Raw genomic sequence first — 19,018 nt, 5'->3', positions numbered from 1 at the left:
AAAAAAAAAAGTCTAAAATCTAGCCTTTATATTGTTTTCAAAGTTTACAGTGTGGCACCATTTAATCGCAGCTGCAGCTCCAGCTAATGGCTAAAATCTGAACCCTTCTGTTCCAGGAATGGATCCGTCCATGGGCCAGGAGAGGAGAACACCCGTCACCCCCTCTTCGTCCTCCCGCTACCACCGCCGGCGGTCTTCTGGCTCCAGGGACGAACGCTACAGATCAGGTAAGAGGCAGTGTTGCCACTGTTCATGTCCCGCCATCGCAGTACGTCTGTGGGGCATTTTGCCTTTATGGTTGCCTCTGTATGTCTGTCTGTCTTAAATGAAGACATGTCTTACTCCCACTTCTGATGAACTAAATTTCGGACCTTATCAACAGGTGAAATTAACAATGATGTTATGTCTCATCTCCTCACATAGAAATATTTGCTAATCATTGTGTTAATTAGTTTCATAAATCACCTCATTAGCATCGTGAGTTTGTCTGATATGAGGTTTTTAATTTTACTCCAGAAGTTTGTCCAACAGAGGCGATGACGTGATTAGAATTTGGACGTCTTTGCTGCATAGATTTACATATCCATGAGGAAATCTGCTTGTATTACAACTATAACTCTCTAATACTTTAATACATGGCGTTCATATTAATATCACCCATGTGTCATATGCAGATAGACATATATATATATGCAAATGTACGTATAGATTTACTTTATGTGTAGTAATTACCTTACAGCATGGCTCCAATAATCTCACACCAGATCTCATCATTCCACATCTCGTTCTAATGGGCACCCTCAGCTCCCAGTAACTGAGTCTGTGTGTGGTCCCATTCTCTTCCTGTGGTTGGAGGACAGTCCTCATACTGTCGGTATGAGGACACAGTGTCCTGGTTGATATTCTGAGTCCGTCTGTGCAGACTGGGCTGCAGCAAACCCCGTGTTTGGCAAAGATCTGTGGAAAATGCTTTTGGTAAATCTGTCACAGCTCTTGCAACATGCATTGTTTGGTTTTGTTCCATCTGGTGTCGACTGAAGATTAATACGGGATTAACTAAGGATTTCAGCTTGGGTAAATTCTTTTCAGTGCCGTCTCATTCAAAATTAATCTGCAGGAATTTGCTCTGGTTCCGTTTTAGGTTAGCAGTGAAGACAGGCAGTGGCCCAGTAAGAAAGGAAGCAAGCGAAGGTTTGAAACTATGGACCTGCTGGAAAAACCTGGTTTACTTTATTATCACATTCCACATATGATGCTGGAGAGTTTGATCTGACTGAAAATAAATCCTGAGAAAACTTTTAACCCATTAAACTAAAAAAAAAAAAAAAAAAAGAAGCTTTGCAAGCACCTTTAAACACCACACACACACACACACACACACACACACACACACACACACACACACAGACTCACTTTCACACACTGTGCAGTCACACTCAGTCAACCATAAGACAATAAACATGCACTTGAGATTTGAATTGCCTCCGTTTGCCTACATAAGCACACACACACACAGACACACACACAGACACGCACAAGCCAAACAAACATGCGTCTGTGAGCCGCATTCATTCTGACAGACGTCTTACTCGTGTCGTTGCCGGGCCAGCAGCCCGCCGTCTCTGCGTCGTCAGGCGCTGCGTGTTTGCCTTCTGCCGGCGATGGACACCCTTCAAACAAACCGAGCTGCGGCTGCATCGCAGTGATTTATCTCACTCTGAGAAACACTCATTTACAAAAGGTCCTCACCGACACTCCCTGAACTTAATCTGGTCGGAAACCGCAGGGGCTCATGGGAAAAGCTGTCAGGCTGGGAATGTTTGTGTTCGTAAAGTGAATGTGAAGAAATGGGAACATGGTGCTCACTGTAAGACGAACGCTGCAGTGGTGGTCCTGCTGCTGGTTCTGTCCTCTGTCCCCTCGGTGCTTGTGCTTTGGTTTGGTGGACTGTGTCTCATTTCTCTATTATTTAATACCTTTGCCCAGTGTTAGCGCTGCACGCCTCAGTCATTACTGTAGCCTGAACGGTCACTTTCTTTCCTCAGTGATTTAGTCAGCAGTGATTAGATGAATATCCATATTGTTTTAAATGAATGAACTGGTCACTGCGGTGCTACTTTCCATTAACGCTGACCATTTCTTCAGGTAAATCACAGAATCCTCCACGCCAACCTCTCGTTTCCAGGCCAGTTACTACAGAACTGTAAAAATTAATAAATTAAACTTTTTTTTTTGACAGATTAAACTTCTAGTTTGGGGTTTGTCCAACTTAAACGACCAGTTCTGTCAACTGATAATGTCTTTGTTGTATGTTAGTAAGAAGAAGGAATAGAAGTTGGGGTTTTTAAAGTGAGTGTTTTACAGTTCACCTCACACTGCAGCAAAAACAGCTGCTAACATCAGATACAAACGTGATGCTCCCTCGATGGATTACTAATCTTTAGAAAGTCTAAAGCATCTGTGAGATCATTTTCTCACTGTGCAGAAATGAAAGTAAATCAAAGGCAGGCGGTAAAAACACAAATATACAGCACTGTGACAACAGCCAACTCTAATGTGTGGAGTTTTACTCAAACTGCATGAATAAAACATGAAAACAGTCCGTGGCGGATTCAGCTTCGATAATAAAAGTCCATAACCACATAAAGGTCATGACACTCTGGTTTTCAGCCTCTGGCAAAATGGCTTTGGGTTGTTCGATCATTTTTTAGCACCACTGTGAATTAAAATGCTGTGGAAGAGTAAATCTTACCTGAAAGTTTGAAACCCACTGTGCGTGTTTTTGTCTCCAGATGTGCACACAGAGGCAGTGCAGGCGGCCTTGGCCAAGCACAAAGAGAGGAAGATGGCCGTGCCTATGCCTTCGAAGCGCCGGTCGCTGGTGGTCCAGACCTCCATGGACGCTTACACACCACCAGGTAAAGACCGAGCTACTCTGACTTCACGGTTTTGTAAGAAATATTGATTAAAAACATTGTGACTGAACTTTGGCAGAAGTTTGAGTACAAAGCCAAGTATTGATGATTTTATTTTTTTTAAATTAAAGACATTATTTAACCACCGAGGAGGAAAAGAGATCAGAATAAGGTGCAGATAAAATCTGCTGCAGCCGCTGATGTAGCTGCAGTATTGATTTCCCTCTTGTGTCGGTGACGCTGGTCGATGATTGAGCGGGACGAGCCTCGACCGATTGAGAGGGACGGTCCTTCCTGTGAAACCTGAAGACTGAAGGGCGATCCTCTCTGTCCGCCAACCTGAAAATAGCTGATCACCACTTTGGACTGTCAACACTGTGAGGACACGGGGACATACTTCCCCGGGGTAAAACCACAGGATTCATTCATGTCACTGGACAGTCACAGATTTGATCCCTGCCTCCATGACCTCTCCTCCGATGAATATTTGGCATATATGTAAACGCCCAAGATGGACGTCGCTTCTCCTCTCGCAGCTGATTTAATCCCTGTAGCGTGCAAAGCGGGATTTGTCCGGGGCGGGTGGCGGTGGCAGTCGTCCATGTCTTTATGGAACTGGTGCCGTTTAATGAGGGTGTTAATGAGGCCATTATCTCTCTGACTGCAGGGTCGAGCTTCTCAGGGCTCCACTGAACTGGGCATGACTTACACCAACAGCACAGAGAGGAGCTGTACAGCAGCCAGAGAATAAGTGTGAGCAGCGTTTTACTGGATCCGTGAAGGCAGACTGTACAAACACAGCTCCCTCATGGTGTCTCATGATGATCATACCTTCATCTTCACTGTTACAGAAATCTTAAGATGTTTTTGTGAACATTTGGATGATATCAAATGTACAGTGTCCATTTTAGGACACTATTGTCTTCCTTCACTGTCCCTCTTCCTAAATCCCCCCCCATTTCACTCTCATTCTCCTTCATGCTGAAAATTCACGACTTCAGAGTTTGTTTTTGTTTTGTTTTTTTCCTTCATTTTGCACAAGGCAAGGTAAACAAGCTGCGAGGAGTCACAGAGCCGCACACAATCCAGCGCGCAGATTTAGAAAGCACATGTCCTGAGGGAGCGGTAAAAGTAGTCACACACACACACACACACACACACACACACACACGGCTGTCTGCCTGCCAGTGAGGTTCATCCGAGGACAGCAGAGTCGCATGTTGCCGAGCAGCATGTCGGATCGTGCAGAGATGACAGGCGGACTCTGATGTGCTCTTATTGGCTTTTGACTGTTTTTCCACAGCTGCACTTTCTCAGTTTCTCAGTTCGTCATTAAATCCGTTTCAGGTGTGTGAGGAGCTGTTCCACACCAGGGCCTCGCTCTCGCTCCTCTCTTTGTGCTGTGTGTTTGTTCCCAGAGATTCCCGCGTTGCCTGGCAGCGTCTTATTTTCGTCAACATGTTTGTGTTTTGTCACAGGAAGTCTCGGCAGGGTCCTGCTGATAATGAGACACAGATTTGCCAATCAAGCATGTCAGCAAAGCACCATGGGAGCTAACATGTCGGGACCGCGTCTAGTCCCCATGGCATTTTGAACCGCAAATGTCAGCTGTAATCCATGACGAACAGGAAATGTCACCTTTTAATGTGACAGTGACCAAACAACGAAACTGTCTTTGGTGTAAAAATTTACTTTTTAACTTTGAACAAAATTTGTTGAACTTCACATCACCACTCTCCAAGCTGCACTAATCGATATTTTTACATTAACAATTAATTAAATGACTGTGCGTAACGTGTAAATCACCCAGCTTTTCTGTTTTAGCTTCATTCAGCTCGTTGTTTTGGTTTTACTTTGCTGTTTTGGTTCGTGCCCAGCACAGTCCCAGAAATGTTTTCAGCAGCAACAGGCAGCAAACTGGTTTCATGACTAAAACCAGCTGAATGTCCAGCACACCGCGCGCTCAGCTAGCTACCGATAGGCTGCATGTGAGGCGTTTAGGGGACATTCGTAAATTGTAGCTCCACAAAGAAACCTGGGTCACTGTGCATGTACATCTGTCACACGCTGCACCACACACCACCACAAGCACATTCTCCACCTGTGGGAAACACTGACTTTACTGTGTGTGTGTGTGTGTGTCTGCCATTACCGTGCAAGAAAAATACACTCACACAAGCACACACACACATACACACACACAGTGAGAACTGGGTCAGCTTCTGTTGTTATTCATATCACCACTATCAGTCTCATAATGCCGTGAGCATTATGGAAATCACATGCAAAACATGGGCACACAAATCCACACCCATATCCACACACACACAGGTGCACACACACAGACACGCACACAGACACTCCCACACACACACACACTTCAGCTTTCTAAAACAAACTTTACTCCATTCCTCCCCTGTGGCGACTCTAAGCAGATGGGAGCTGAAACCTTTCCAGGCTGCAGACAAAAGACTGGGACGTACAAAGACACTGTCTTTCTGTTTGGCTCTAATTATTGTACATAGTCTACAGTCGTTTACGGATCAGTCAAAGGTCAATTATTTTTCCATGATCTGATCAAATTTTTTTCCAGTCTCGTGAAGAAAGTCTGGAATTTCCACTGTTGTTCTTGCTCTGGTCTGGCACAACTCGTTTTACTGGTTTTTTTTTAAATCTCTTTTCCTCCCCAGACACTTCCTCCGGGTCAGAGGGCGAGGGTCAAGGCGACGGCGACGAAGAAGAAGGAGGAGGAGATGGCGAAGAAGAGGACGGAGGAGGCGGCGGGGGAACCTCGTCCAGCCGAGAGGGGAGCATCAGCATGGAGCACTGGATCAGCCGGGCCATCCACGGCACCTCCTCCACCACCACCACCACGTCCTCCACGGCCTCGTCCTCTTCTTCCTCCACACGCAGCGGGGGGAGCGGGGCGGCCGGCGGCAGGCTGGCTGACGTCCTGGCTCAGCACGTTCACATCTCCGCCCACCACCACCACCTCCGCCACCACCATCACCATCACCACCACCACAAGACAGGTAAGAGGTCAGCACTGAGGCACGACATGACTGTCCACAGTCTGGCCCTTAGCCAGGTCAAAACTAACTAAGTAACTAACCAACCAGCTCCTGACGCTGAGCACAGCCCAGAGATCCTGAGCGACACACAGACTGCTACCAGCAAACTCCAGAAAGAAACACAACACCGTTTTTTTTTTCTGGATTCAATCTTGTTATTGGGGTCCAGCATAAAATTTTTCTACCACCTGTATCAGGGATCCTTATCCGAAACGATATTTGATAAGGTTGTTCTTACATTTATCGCGTATTATATTTATTTCTTCTGCTTCTAGCTTTTTAACAGAATAATTAACAGAGCAGTTAAACAATTTCCTGTCTTGTTGTCGACCTAGAATCCTCAGAAGACCCTGCTGAGGTCCCTGATTCCCAGTTTGGGAACAACAAGGCCAAAAAACTGCAGATGAACTTCAAAGCTCGTCTGATTTGGTCTTTAAATAAAGCAACTATCCTTGAGTTTATTCTTAGCTGTAGCTCACAGTAAGTAGGTGGGTGGGCTTACTGCTCAGCCTTTGAAGTTTAATAGTGTGAACTGGCAGTGTTGGGTGGTGGAGTGTGTTTAGGTGTGTGTGTGTTTGTGGGGGGTGGGGGTGGGGGTGGGGGGTCGTATCCTTGTGCACAGTGTGTGAAGACTACATTCTGGTTTAACAGTGCTTCTGTTTCCTGTATTAACTTCAGTTTGTGGGATAGTTTTTCTGTTTATGTCTGAATATAAACACAGCCAAGAATAAAATCAATGCATTTAATCAAAGTGAAGAAAATTCGGACCTTTTTCACTCGGGGCAGCTTCATCGTGGCAGCTGATGCTCGTGCTGAGTGTGAGATGATGGTTTCAGTGAACTTTTATCTTAATGTGGCCGGAGGAGTTTCAGAAAAACATAAAAATGTAATGATGTGCGTAATAAAAGGACAGACTGTGAATTTCTAACCCTCACTAACACACACAGCAGTTTTCCTGCTCGGCTCAAAGGGCAGCGCCTGGTACCGACACTGCAGCGGGGTGGAAGTTCCTTTCCAACCCCCCATGTTCCAAACTTACAGTAAACACATAGAGGTGAAAAAGTGCCCTGCTGCTGCCCCAGTATCCTGTTTGTGCCCCCCCCCCCCCCCCCCCCCCTGCCCCCTCCACTGTCTGCTGAGGTAGCGTCATGACTAACTGCTCTGACGGTGAGAGGTTTGTTTTCATGCTGGCTCTGTTGGTACCCAGCTCTGATGATAATGCTTGGGCAGACACAGAGAAGGCTCCTGCCAGCATCCAGCTCCTTCACCGCTCAGATGTGACAGGAAAGGTTGTCTGCACGCTGCCGGTTTGCTTGTTTGTTTGCTTGTTTGTTTGTTTGTTTGTTTGGGACCCGTTTCCACTGATTTCCAGTGTCACCGTTTCCCTGCAGCTTCAAATTAGCAAAGTCAGAGAGACATGTACGAAGGGAGCAGCTGCTGAAAGCGTGTGGGCCTCAGCAGAGCAGCACTCAGTCAGGATCAAAGCGTGAGCTGAGAGAGGAGGTGAAGACGACAGGAAGAAAAACCGTTTTAGAAATTTTATTTTAGCAGAACAGACTGTAGGTTACAAGTGAAAAGCTTTCATGGTGAAATTCAACCATCTGCATCTTAACATGACTTAAACAAGCGAGAAAAGCACTCGCACAAACCACCTACAGCAGTTCTGCTTCGTAGCTTAAAAAAAATAACTCGACATTCAACTGGATTTACGTCGTTTTGATGAAGAAACCAGATCTGACGTTTTCTGTCTCTGAAGCAGAAGTTTGAAAAAGCGAAAGTCAGAAATACCACATGACCTCAGCGTAGGCGTGGAGGCTCGGTCGTGTGATAACAGGCGGCATCAGGTGTGAATGTCCCCCGTGATTTTTCTGAAGCCGTCCACTGATTGACGACCGGCTGCAAATTTCCACTACGTCACTTCGTGTTGTTGCACATTTTTTAATTGGCGTAAAGTTTCACTGAGCCTTTACTGAGTTCATGTTTATCACAGAGGAATATATACTCGGTGTGGGTTGCAGCTCTGTTTCTCATTTCCTTGTTCAAGGCCAACACAGTTCAGGTCTCCAGAGTTTTCTGTGTGTGTGTGTGTGTGTGTGTGTAAATACTTAAGGGAGATCATTTTCCCTTCACCCTCACTCCAGCCTTGTTTTTCATTCAGCTCCTATCAGAGCAGCTCTGCCTGCATGTGCAGATAACTTTCTGTTGCCCCATATCTCTCCAATTTGTTGTCACTCCTTTCATCCCTCCACATTTTCCTCCAGGTTGCAGATCCCTTTTATAGGATCTTGGTAGACAGTCTGGTTGCTGACTGGCGGCTGACTCTCGGCTGAGTTGGGGTTCACACTGTGCTTGTGTCGCCGGGTACTTTTCCTCCTCCCTGATAACGGAACAAAGTGCTTGTGTTCGTGCTGCTGTTGCCGTGTGATTGTTGAAAACCCTTCAGAGGCAGATGGTGCTTTTTGATGAAAGTTGGAATATTGTTATTCTCAAGCTCCGAGCACTAAAATAAACAAAACTCTCTGCGTCACGAGAACAACACGGCCCCTGTGGTTATATTAATGTTTACGATGGTGTCAGTGTTTTAATGAATGAACCACGCCTTTAACGAAGGTTGCTGCTGATGACCTCAAGACACCATTGTAAAGTGTGTCGGTCACTTTTCAAGATCTCCCTCCCCTCTTGTTCCTCACATGCAGGCCTTTTAACCCACCTCTCCTTGAGGAGGAGGAGGGCAGTTCCAGCTGCTATGATAGAGAATGGAAACTCTGGGCCACGACGCTCCGGTAAGTTTGAGATCGGAGCATGGCCGGCGGAGAGCCGAGGAGCAGGGCCGGTCTCCTGCCATCCCCTGGCGCAAGACAGGGATGTCGTATTTCCCCCCCCTCATAATTTTCAGTCCTCCGTCATGTGCTTGCTGTTCAAGTCGGTTGTTCCCTGCTAATTAAATCTGTGCTTAGCCACGTTGTTAAAGCTCAGAAAGTAGAATTTCAATGCTAACCTGGCGAGGAGTAGCATTGAGTGCTGTTGCAGATGCATGAAAGCAGCAGTGTTTGTGTGAACGTGAGAGAAAAGCTGCCGCTCACAGCTTTTTACAGCGCGAATTGTTGATGGGGAAAAATCAACAGTGCTTTTTAAAGAGGCTGGATAGCAGCTTGTCTGAATGAGTCCTCCCTCTATTCAAGGTTACTCTGTTTAGCGTTGTTTAGTGATGTGGCTAATTATGCTGCATGTTTTTAGTTGTTTGCTCAGCCAGAGTCAATCTGCTTTCAAAATGGCTTTTCATCTAAGCCAGAAAGCAGATGGTAGTGGAATGTAGGCTGTCTGCCTGCTTCCTCTCAGCTCTGTGTCAGCCTCTTGTTTGAAGCAGCGTTCTTCAAATCTGGAATCACAAATATTGTATCAAGGAATTTAGCTGCTGCTTTTGTGTGGTTGAGAAAGTTCCTCTTTGAGTTGAAAAACATGGACTCACTGAGTGATACGTTCTGTATTTTCAGAGCTGCGTCCTCCAGGCTCCATCAGCCGACCTGACGCTTGGCACGACTCGGTGTCTGGCATGTGAAAATGCTCTCATTTATTGAAGTGGTTCCCTCCGTTTCTCTCAGATCGCTGGAGAAAACACAGCGACCGACGCTGCCGGGAACAATGAGCATTCACTTAAAGAAAAGGCTCAAGATCAGACCTTTAATCAGCCATTCATCACTGTCAGAAAAAAACATTCCCTGAATCCATTAACACGGCTCCGGAAGCGTTCTCGTATTCGATGGAATTAAGGCTGCCGTCTGGATGAGATCCCTCGAGATTGCACTGTAGCTTAGCCGCCTGTCGGGGGAAAAGTCAGTGGTCTCTGAGGAGTAACAGTGAGGCAGTTTGGGAGCAACCAAAGGTCCCTGGGTGTTACTCATCAGGTGTCTTGTAATTCTGATGTGATTCTGATTCTGATCCTGCTGCTGGGACGTCATGAGTGAGATGGGATTCATAACGAATCATCAGAAACGCTTTCTGCTTTCTGACTTTTCTAGCTTTACAGATCCTGCCTTCTGTCTCTGAGGGACAGTTTGCTGGTTGCATTTACTTATGGCTCCTTCAACAACAGGACAATCCAAAGACACAAAAAGGCTGTGAGACAAAAAAAATACACAAGCCAAGTCCTGTCAGAGTCTGAGCCTCAGTTTGTCTGAAAAACCCAGGAGGTAAAATGTTTTTTTGCTCTGAGAATATTTTCAGAATCCACAAATACTCTTCTGATCATCTGCAGGGAAAAATATTCTGAGTTTCTATACAACTACACAGCAACGGCACATATGTTTTGTTTGACGTCTTAATTGCGACCAGATTAAGTTTTCTACAAACATAATGAACAAATGTTTTTAATGTATTTGGCCGGTTGCAAATATGTTGATCCTGAACGTATCAGTAAAATGTTCACAGACAGTGTTTTTTTTATTTATGTAAGTTTTTCACTGAGTTGCCTCTGAACATAATCCAGCCAGTAATTATCCACAAGAGCCTTTTCTGTTGCAGTTCAGTTGTATAGAAAGTTCATTTATAGGAGACAGGTTTGGCGCCTGTTTCCAAATCAAAAACAAACATGGCAGCCCACCGGCTGCCTGCACAGGAAGCCTTCTGTTGAAGGAGCTTGTGTTGAAGCTCAGCGGCTCAGGGACAGACTGTAGTCATGTGGTGCATGTGCAAAACGTCGTTTGTCACAGAAAGCAAAACGTCCCCTGATTGGCTGACACACTTACTTAGTCGCAGTAATGCTTTAAAAGAAAAAAATGTATGACAGTCAGTGGAGACATTTGCCTTTGCAGGCCTCAAACATGTGACCTTTGAGCCACATCACATTGTCTTCAACTGTCAAACCACGTTTAAACCCTCCTTGACCCACAGCGGGAGACGGATGCGTCTCGGCCCTGAATCAGCTCCATCAGCCGACCTGATTGGTATTCTGTCAGTGACGGAGGCATTCATCATCATCCTCCTCCTCAGCCAGGGCTGAGATTCCTCCCTGTCTCACATCATCATAAATACACTTTGATGAGGTCACTGGAGGCGAGACGCACACACACACACACACACACACGAAACTAGATAAACACCACAGGACTTCAGACAGCGTATGTCTGGTTCAGTGTGGCTCAAACAGACAGCCCAGATGTTGCAGCGTGCTACAGGAATTAGCATGCCTGTGCTGTGCGCTGCAGTATTGATATGCAGTCCATGTCTGGATAAAGAATTCTGTTTGGTCTCTCTGGCTTTGGCTCCGTGCTTTGCAGCGAATCATCGCCCTCTCCCTCGCCTTGTTTCTCACTTCTCTTCACTACATGTTTTCCTTTTTCTGAGTCAAATCACACTCAGGTTAATTTCTGTCAGGCTCACTGGCATGAATGGATGGAAGAGGACCAACTTTTCCAAAAGCATCTCAGTGCATCAAACAGCTGTTAGTGTTTTGTGTTTGGCACGAAGGTACGCCTGTCAGAGAAGTCATAGAGCTGTAAACATGAAAAATGGAGGGATGAATGGTGAGATGGCAGGAAACCGGACGGAATGAAACCACAGAACTCAGACAGAGTTCTTAGAAATCGAGTTAACTGAGCTCAAACCATAGCTGTACTGCATGTACTGAGGTTTATCTTATCATCGATTGGCCTTTCTGGATCTTTGATAATTGTGGTTGGATACTGCAGGTGTTATTTAGGGGTGTGTAGTGTCCAGGTACGACACGTGCGATGGTAACGCAAAAACCTCCCTTACATGGATAAAGTTTTATCTAATCAAAACTGAATGAGAACTCAAACCGAACACTAAGGGACAACGAGGGACGCACACACCGTACCCACGGGCTTCCCTGTTCAGATTCACCACACATCCTTCTCCTTCCGGCATCATTTCATGCTCCGACCACTCAAAGTAGAGAATCCCTCGGGCAGAACAGTAAATACCGTTTGATGTTGTTGAACAGCAGCCGAGCCTCATGAAAGAGGTAAATGTGAAAAAGGTTTTGAGGCATCAGGTGCAGCAGATAGGCTGAAACTCAATCAAAATGTAGCACAAAACAGGGGGTGAAACGTGTGGGTGGGTTTTTTTCCATCCAGAGAGAGGCAGGCGTCACGGTGTGTAGAGGTGGCTGGTTTGAGACTATTTGGATTTTTTTTTTTTTTTTTGAGGATGCACATTGATCAGTGAGGAAAAGCCTGCAGGGTTCTGGAGGATGCTGTGGTGCCGGTTTTGGTGGATCTCAGTTCAGTTTAGCTGAAAACTGAAGTTGCTCTAGTTGCTGCAAAACTGGATAAAATTGCACAATGTCAAACAAACATTAAACCCAATGTCAGCTTGGTTTCGAGTTGATAGGCATCCCCTTTGTTCCTGAAGCTGAAGTGAAGAATGGCTTGAACTGACACCTCCACTGCTTTCATCACTTGTGCTTCTAAAGACACTTCAGCTCGTTTCACACCCACATTTTCTTCTGATAATGGTCAAAGCAGCTTGTGTGTTATTGCCCTTATGTATTATAACGTGTATTTGAACTAACAACGTAATTAACCCCAGCCTGTGTCCTGATTGTAAGAATCCCCATTAGAAATGTGTTTAACAGCAGGATGTGTGGGGGTGTGGGGGTACTAACCAGGCCTTCCTTCCCTCCTCGATCCCCCCCGTTTTCTCACGTCCCAGAGAACCACTCTGCCCCTCCAGATGTCACCGGTTACACCAACAACACCGCCAACACCACCGCCACCGATGGGATCCAGGTGGAGAGAGCCCCGGGCGCCGGCACCGCAGCCCAGAGACAGACGCCCAAGTACGGCAACGCCGAGCTGATGGAGACCGGAGACGGTGAGTCAGGGTGGGGGATGCCATCTGGGGAGAAGAGTCTGTGGGTGGAAGAAATGAGAAAAACAAATGACGTTTCCAGGAGCCGAGTTATGTTCAGTCATTATCTTCTCATGGGATTTGTTCATGTCTTGAAACTTTGTGTTCCATGAAATGTGTGTGGACCCTGAAAGTTCAAAGTGTTAAAGGTAAGCGTGACCTCTGATGAGTGATTGGAGGAAAAATTCTACAGTGAAAATCTACAAAACAACAAATCATAGATTCGACATCGCTCCCTCCGTGGACTGAATGATCATCATTCAGATTCATCAGCCCTTCTAACATCGAGTTGTGGTCTGATTTAAAATACTTTGTAGTGTCAGAAAAGATGACAGATATTTCTGCAGACTCCTCGGAGATGGCTGAGGACACCGGAGGCCTGTTACGGCGAAGCAGGATTTGTGGTTAGCGAGGGAAGTTCAGGTCTAACCCCGGGGCTTTCAGAGTTACCGCGTCGGTTCACCTCCGGGGTGCGTCGCCTGGTTTGCTGGTTCTGGAACACGAAGCTGCAGCAGACGGAGTTATTCATCAGACAGTACGATCGATGCCGCTTCGCGGTGAAGCAGCTTGACAGATCCGGTGCCAGAGTTTACAGATGGGAGCTTATCAGGATGTTTGGCTGAAAGAGACACAACAAAGCTGAGGCTCTCTTTTAAGCAGTGAGAGGATTCATCAGAGGATCTCTTTAGAGGCACGCTCACAGTGGGTCTTGTGCCTTTTTGTTTTCAGAGATGAGCTTTAGTTAAACCAAGTTGCATCATAAACTGTTTGTCTTTGGATTTTGGAGGATTTTGCCTTTGATCCACTGTGTGGGAGCAGAGATTTCACTTAAGTCTGCAGCTCTGTTTGTTTCCTCTTGTAGTTTTTACGTCTCAACATATTAACTTTTTTGTAAATAGTGTTTCCCACATTTATCTGGTGTTTGGAGGTATTTTACTTCTATTTCTGGCCTATAAAACATCATAATACATTTACATACAAAGCAGATTTTAGAGGTGTGGACGATTGAATATTAAGCGAATGCAGATGTGAGTGGAGACTTTGCCGTGGGCAGCAGGAAATGAGGCAAAGACGTGTTCACTGCGAGCTGAAAATCCTGTGGCAGAGTGAAAAACGTGCACTGATTTCAAGGCTTTTCTGTGATTCAGACACACACGGACAGAAGGAGAAAATTAGTTTTATTAAAAAAATGTTTTCTTTCACATTTGAAATCATTTTTCCTTCTGTTTTTATTTTGTCGTTTTGTATTGAGTTGTATTTTCATAATCGCAGTTGGCAGATACTCTGTGTGCGCAGTGTGTCTGCAAGTATGTGTTTGTGTTGTCGGCACCTCCCCAGCACACTGTGATGGGGAGGAAGCGTAAGTGGTGTGACTGTATATCTGTGTTTTTGTGTGTGTTCCCCGTCTGCAGGTGTTCCAGTCAGCAGCAGAGTTTCAGCCAAAATTCAGCAGCTCGTCAACACTCTGAAGAGACCCAAGCGCCCGCCGCTAAGAGAGTTTTTTGTCGACGACTTTGAGGAGCTCCTGGAGGGTAACTACTTCACTCAGTGTTTTTATTTTCTTCTTTCTGTTTTGTGATGTTGACGTTGTTTCGTGCAACATCATCATTTTGTTTACTGATGGTTGATGTTTGGAGAAACGTTTAACAACAGAGCAGCACAAAAAACAAAATGAATTTGCAACTGTGGCCTTTCTGAAGGTGGACAACAGCAAACACTGTGACACACAATGCAAACACAAACGCACACGCGTCAGAAGTGCACAGTTTAATGTCGGCTTTTCTCGTGCTGAGGACTTCAGCCTGAGTGTAACACACGCAGCTGATGTGCGCTGTGACAAAGCTGAATCCAGCTGATGAATATTTCCTTTTGTTTTCAGTGTCAGACGCTGCAGAGACAGAAGTTAATTTAGAATTTAAGCACGAATAGCAAATGTTGGAAAGACTCCTTCTGGTTCATCGTGCAGTGAAGATGCATTAATGTGGCATTTTGCCTGATTAAAAGCTCGTTTCCTTCCTGTGAACATTCTCTGTGATACAGAAATGATAAATACGTGGTGTCATTCTTTGTGCCCTTAAATCAAACCAACTTTATTTATGATCAGAGCACAGCGTGATTGAAATGCCGTGTTATCATCATGAGATTGTATGTCTGAGCAGCCCAAAGTTTATGCAGCCGATAAATAATTCCTCTTTCATATATCTCTTTTGAAACATCATCCTCGCAGCTGTAATTTAAAAATAAAACGGCAGAATTTCCGTGTAGATGGCTGTTAGATTTATTTCATATGTCAATCTACATGCACAAAAAAGGCTCCTTTAAAGTACAAGAAAGATAAAAACAACCTGCAACTTCAAATCAGACGACAATTCTCGAGAAAAGATCGTGATAATGAAGGGAAGTGTGCAACAGTGCAGCTCATCAGTGTGTTTTTGTTCACAGTGGAGCTCTGTGGCACAGAGGATGCATCAGGCTTTGGGTTCACAGACAGTACTTTAGGAGGATTAACTTATTTTTACTTCTGGTCTTTTCATGCCATTTCTTGTCAGTAAGAGAAAATTTCCAAGTTCATCCTTAAATAATGTTTGAGTCCATAAACAGATCGTACCGTGCCTTCTGTTTTCTCCTCCAGTCCAACAGCCAGACCCCAACCAGCCCAAGGCCGAGGGGGCCCAGATGGTGGCCATGCGCGGCGAGCAGCTGGGCGTGGTAACAAACTGGCCCCCGTCTCTGGAGGCGGCCCTGCAGAGGTGGGGCACCATCTCCCCGAAGGCTCCCTGTCTCACCACCATGGACACCAACGGAAAGCCGCTCTACGTGCTGACCTACGGTAAGCGGAGCCGACGGGGGGCAGGAAACCACGTGACAGGGGTACCGGCCGACCCCAGAGAAAGAAACATCTCTCAGCTGTGAAATCAGTTGTCAGGGCTACTTCTCAGTATTTCTCTTCAGGTGGAGGTAATGAAATATCCGGGTTCAGAGTTCCAGTATGATCCTGGTTTGGGCACCAAAAAGGAAATTTCCCAGACGGTGAATGTTCCAGTTGTATTTCAGGGTTCCAGTAGTATTTGCTTTTACAGGTAAACATACATATCTACATACAATCCACATGACGTCTCTGTCAATCATCGGAGTCTGTGTTTTCGATAGACTGTCGTTTCCTCTGAATTGCATCCAGTTTTTTTTTTTTTTTTTTTGAGAACATACGCTGCCTTCCCCAAGCTGATTAACTGAAGCACCAAACAATGTTTAACACTCGCCGTGTGAGCGTAATTCCACTAATGGCAGCCAGATATAGCGCTAAGCACATTAGCAAAGTGTGAAAAAGACGCTTTCGAGAAAGCTGCTCTGCTACAGACAGGCGGGAAGTTTGTTATCCCAAAGGCCCAAATGTTCAGAATGTGTTTTTATTTGAATACATCCCGAGAGACTCTCAGGACAGTCTCTGCAGGTCATACTTCTGTTATTCTGGGAGACTTTGTGCTGAAAAAGCAATATCCAGTTAGAAATAGATAAGATATAAATAGGTAAATAGGTGTAAATCCACTTTGTCTGAGATCTATTGGAACACAGAGTAAACGCAGAGGAAAACAAGTCTTTAGCAGCCAGAAGTGAGAAGACAAACACACAGCGTGATAGGAAGTGATATAAAACATGTATCAACCACCTCGCCCGCAGCAGTCCCATCATCCCAGCTCCCTAAACACGCTCACTGCAGCTGAATCACATCGTGTCCTCACCCCGGGTTCAGTGCCACAGTTTAAGTCTGCATCCTAACTGGGAGCAGCTCGTTTGTTTTGCAGCTGAAGGCTGAAGGCCGCAGAGCTGAGTGATCCATCTGCCAAACGGCAGCAGAGAAAGCGGCCTCTGGAAACAAACCCCGAGCGGAAGAATCTGAAATCCTTAAAACCACAGCACGTCCCAGACGTACACCTGTGAAAATCAGCCGCTAACTGTAGCTTACATGTTGCTAGCACAGGAATAAAAAGTACAATCTGCGCAGCAGCGAAGGAAAAGTGGGAAGTATCTGAAAATGGAGGTTGTGGGTGAAAGTTGAATTTGAAGTGTAGGACTTGTATTTAGCTACGCTCCGTCTCTGCTGAGGCTGGTGGCTTTGTGCACATTTGTACCACACTCAAATACACACACGATCATACACTCCCACACACACAATCACACACTCCCACACACACAATCACACACTCCTGCACACACAATCACACACTCCCGCACACACAGTCATTAACCCAATGGCTTAATGTGAATGACCAGCAACCTTATCACAAGCGCATCAACTTTCTTCAGATGGGCGGGCAGTGTGTGAGTGTGAGGGAGGGAGACTGTGAAGGTGTGTGTGTGTGTATGTGTGTAACCAAACAAATTGATTTGTGAGGAGCTGATGATGAAGCAATATGAGAGCTCACCAGACTGTGAAATGTCTTCAGCCAGCACTCAAGAGTCCTCCACCAGAGAGACAACAACATGGTGAGACTGTGTGTGTGTGTGTGCGGTGCTGAGTCTGAGTCTCTATCTTTCTTTATCTTTCATTCCTGTGCTGTCGTCCCTTTGATGTCGGCCGACAAGGACAAACTTGTTTTGTTTTCTTCCTGTCGACTCGTCCTCCGCCCCCCGGAGAACAGAGAGAATTCGTGATACCGAATTCTCCCGCTGTCCTTAAACTCAACTCCACTCTCGCCACGCTGCACTGCAGATAAACCCTCATAACGGGCAGGAGAGAAACGTGTTTCTGTTCACGAAAAAAAGTTTCAAGTGAGCCGAGCGATCCTCTTCGATCGTCCGTGAACAGCGCGGCCGATGTTGTTTACCAACAAATCACATCATTGATATTTTCTGCACAGCGTGTGGAGAACACACAAACTGCTCAGGCTGTGTGTGTGTGTGTGTTGATGTGTCCATGTGTTCATCTGCTCACGTTTGGAGTGTTTTCTGTAAACTGTTCAAATCCTGTTTTAAAACGAGTAATGCCAGCTGCCCTCAGCTGACATTAGCTCACCCCCTTTTTTTTTAGCCTTTTCAGACTTTACATACAAACTATAAATAATATATGTTTTACAGCCATGTAGGCAAAGAGTGATTAAAGCCTCACACACGTCATCTGAACCTTTTCACTGGCCCTTCTAGCGCGAAAAGAACTCGATGAAAGGTGAACAACGGACGAATAAGCTTCAAGCAGAGGACGTCCAATCACGTTACAGCTTCGTCTGCGTGCCACGCATGTGAACCATAGACTGTATGAGACATGGACGTAGCACCCGTGACGTCACCCATTGGTTTCGGGGAGTCGATTTTGTGACCAATCCATGGGCATTTGAGCTGCGCCATCTTGGATTTTAGTGGGAGCGTACTTTCCATATTTGGCGAAGAGACGGTCACTCTACGGATCAGCCGGACGAGAACCCGGCCACTTAGCTCGGAGCAACAGAGCTAGCCTACGGCTAATCAGCTAGGCTAACAAGCTAAGCGGCAGCTACACGCAGCTACATTCACCACACGACAGTCCCCGAGTCCGACCCGACTAGCTCGACCCCGTGTAACCGCGACACACAGCATACAACAGAGATCACTTTCCACTTACAGTTACAGCAGCCGCTTACTGACGGAGCTGCTCTGTCCATGCAATGTCGGACTTTTTAAAACAGAAAAATGAGGCGAAATAAAACTGTAGCCTAGTATTCCCACAATAATCGGACTCTGAGAGCACGGAACACTGAGAGCAGCGTTCCTAACATTAGCTGCTCCGGTCCTCTATCTGTATCAGCAGCGGCCTGAAATCGGAAATTAAGTCATAAGCTAGCGGCAAAATATGCTAATACATGCTAATTAGCGCAAACATCCAGGTTAAACAGTGAGAAATTTACTTACCGAGAAAACTGCAACACAGACTCCTTAGACGGTCGGTTAGTACAGTCTACACTACAACAAGCCATACTGTCACAAAAACCTATCCGAACATTGGCAAACAAACACGGACACTGCAGCCCCTGTCAACCGCAGGAGATAGCTGGAGGCCTCTGGATGTAGCCGCCTAGCCCAGCCGATGCTTTAGCAAAGAGCTAACTGCCAGTGCCTGTCTATGGGGCTGTCACTCAACGTAACCACGGAGGTGGAAACTATCAATAGAGACCAAAAACAAAAATGTAC

General features: G+C 45.9%; 1 protein-coding gene across 5 annotated transcripts in view; it reads left to right on the top strand.

The window, feature by feature from the left end:
- The window catches only part of LOC121193278 (disco-interacting protein 2 homolog C), a 133,441-nt gene that overhangs the window by 72,272 nt on the left and 42,151 nt on the right, over positions 1 to 19,018 (top strand). For 4 of the 5 annotated variants that reach the window (XM_041055513.1, XM_041055510.1, XM_041055512.1 and 1 more), the window contains exons 3-8: positions 117 to 227; positions 2,793 to 2,918; positions 5,606 to 5,947; positions 12,659 to 12,820; positions 14,269 to 14,388; positions 15,489 to 15,686. In XM_041055513.1, coding sequence (XP_040911447.1) covers positions 117 to 227; positions 2,793 to 2,918; positions 5,606 to 5,947; positions 12,659 to 12,820; positions 14,269 to 14,388; positions 15,489 to 15,686 — 1,059 coding nt within the window. The remainder of the gene's footprint in view (positions 1 to 116; positions 228 to 2,792; positions 2,919 to 5,605; positions 5,948 to 12,658; positions 12,821 to 14,268; positions 14,389 to 15,488; positions 15,687 to 19,018) is intronic. The other variant, XM_041055511.1, reaches the window with a different exon arrangement.

Source organism: Toxotes jaculatrix, chromosome 14 (assembly GCF_017976425.1).
Source record: "Toxotes jaculatrix isolate fToxJac2 chromosome 14, fToxJac2.pri, whole genome shotgun sequence".
NCBI classification, from domain to species: Eukaryota; Metazoa; Chordata; class Actinopteri; family Toxotidae; genus Toxotes; species Toxotes jaculatrix.
This window is presented reverse-complemented; position numbering and strand designations above follow the sequence as displayed.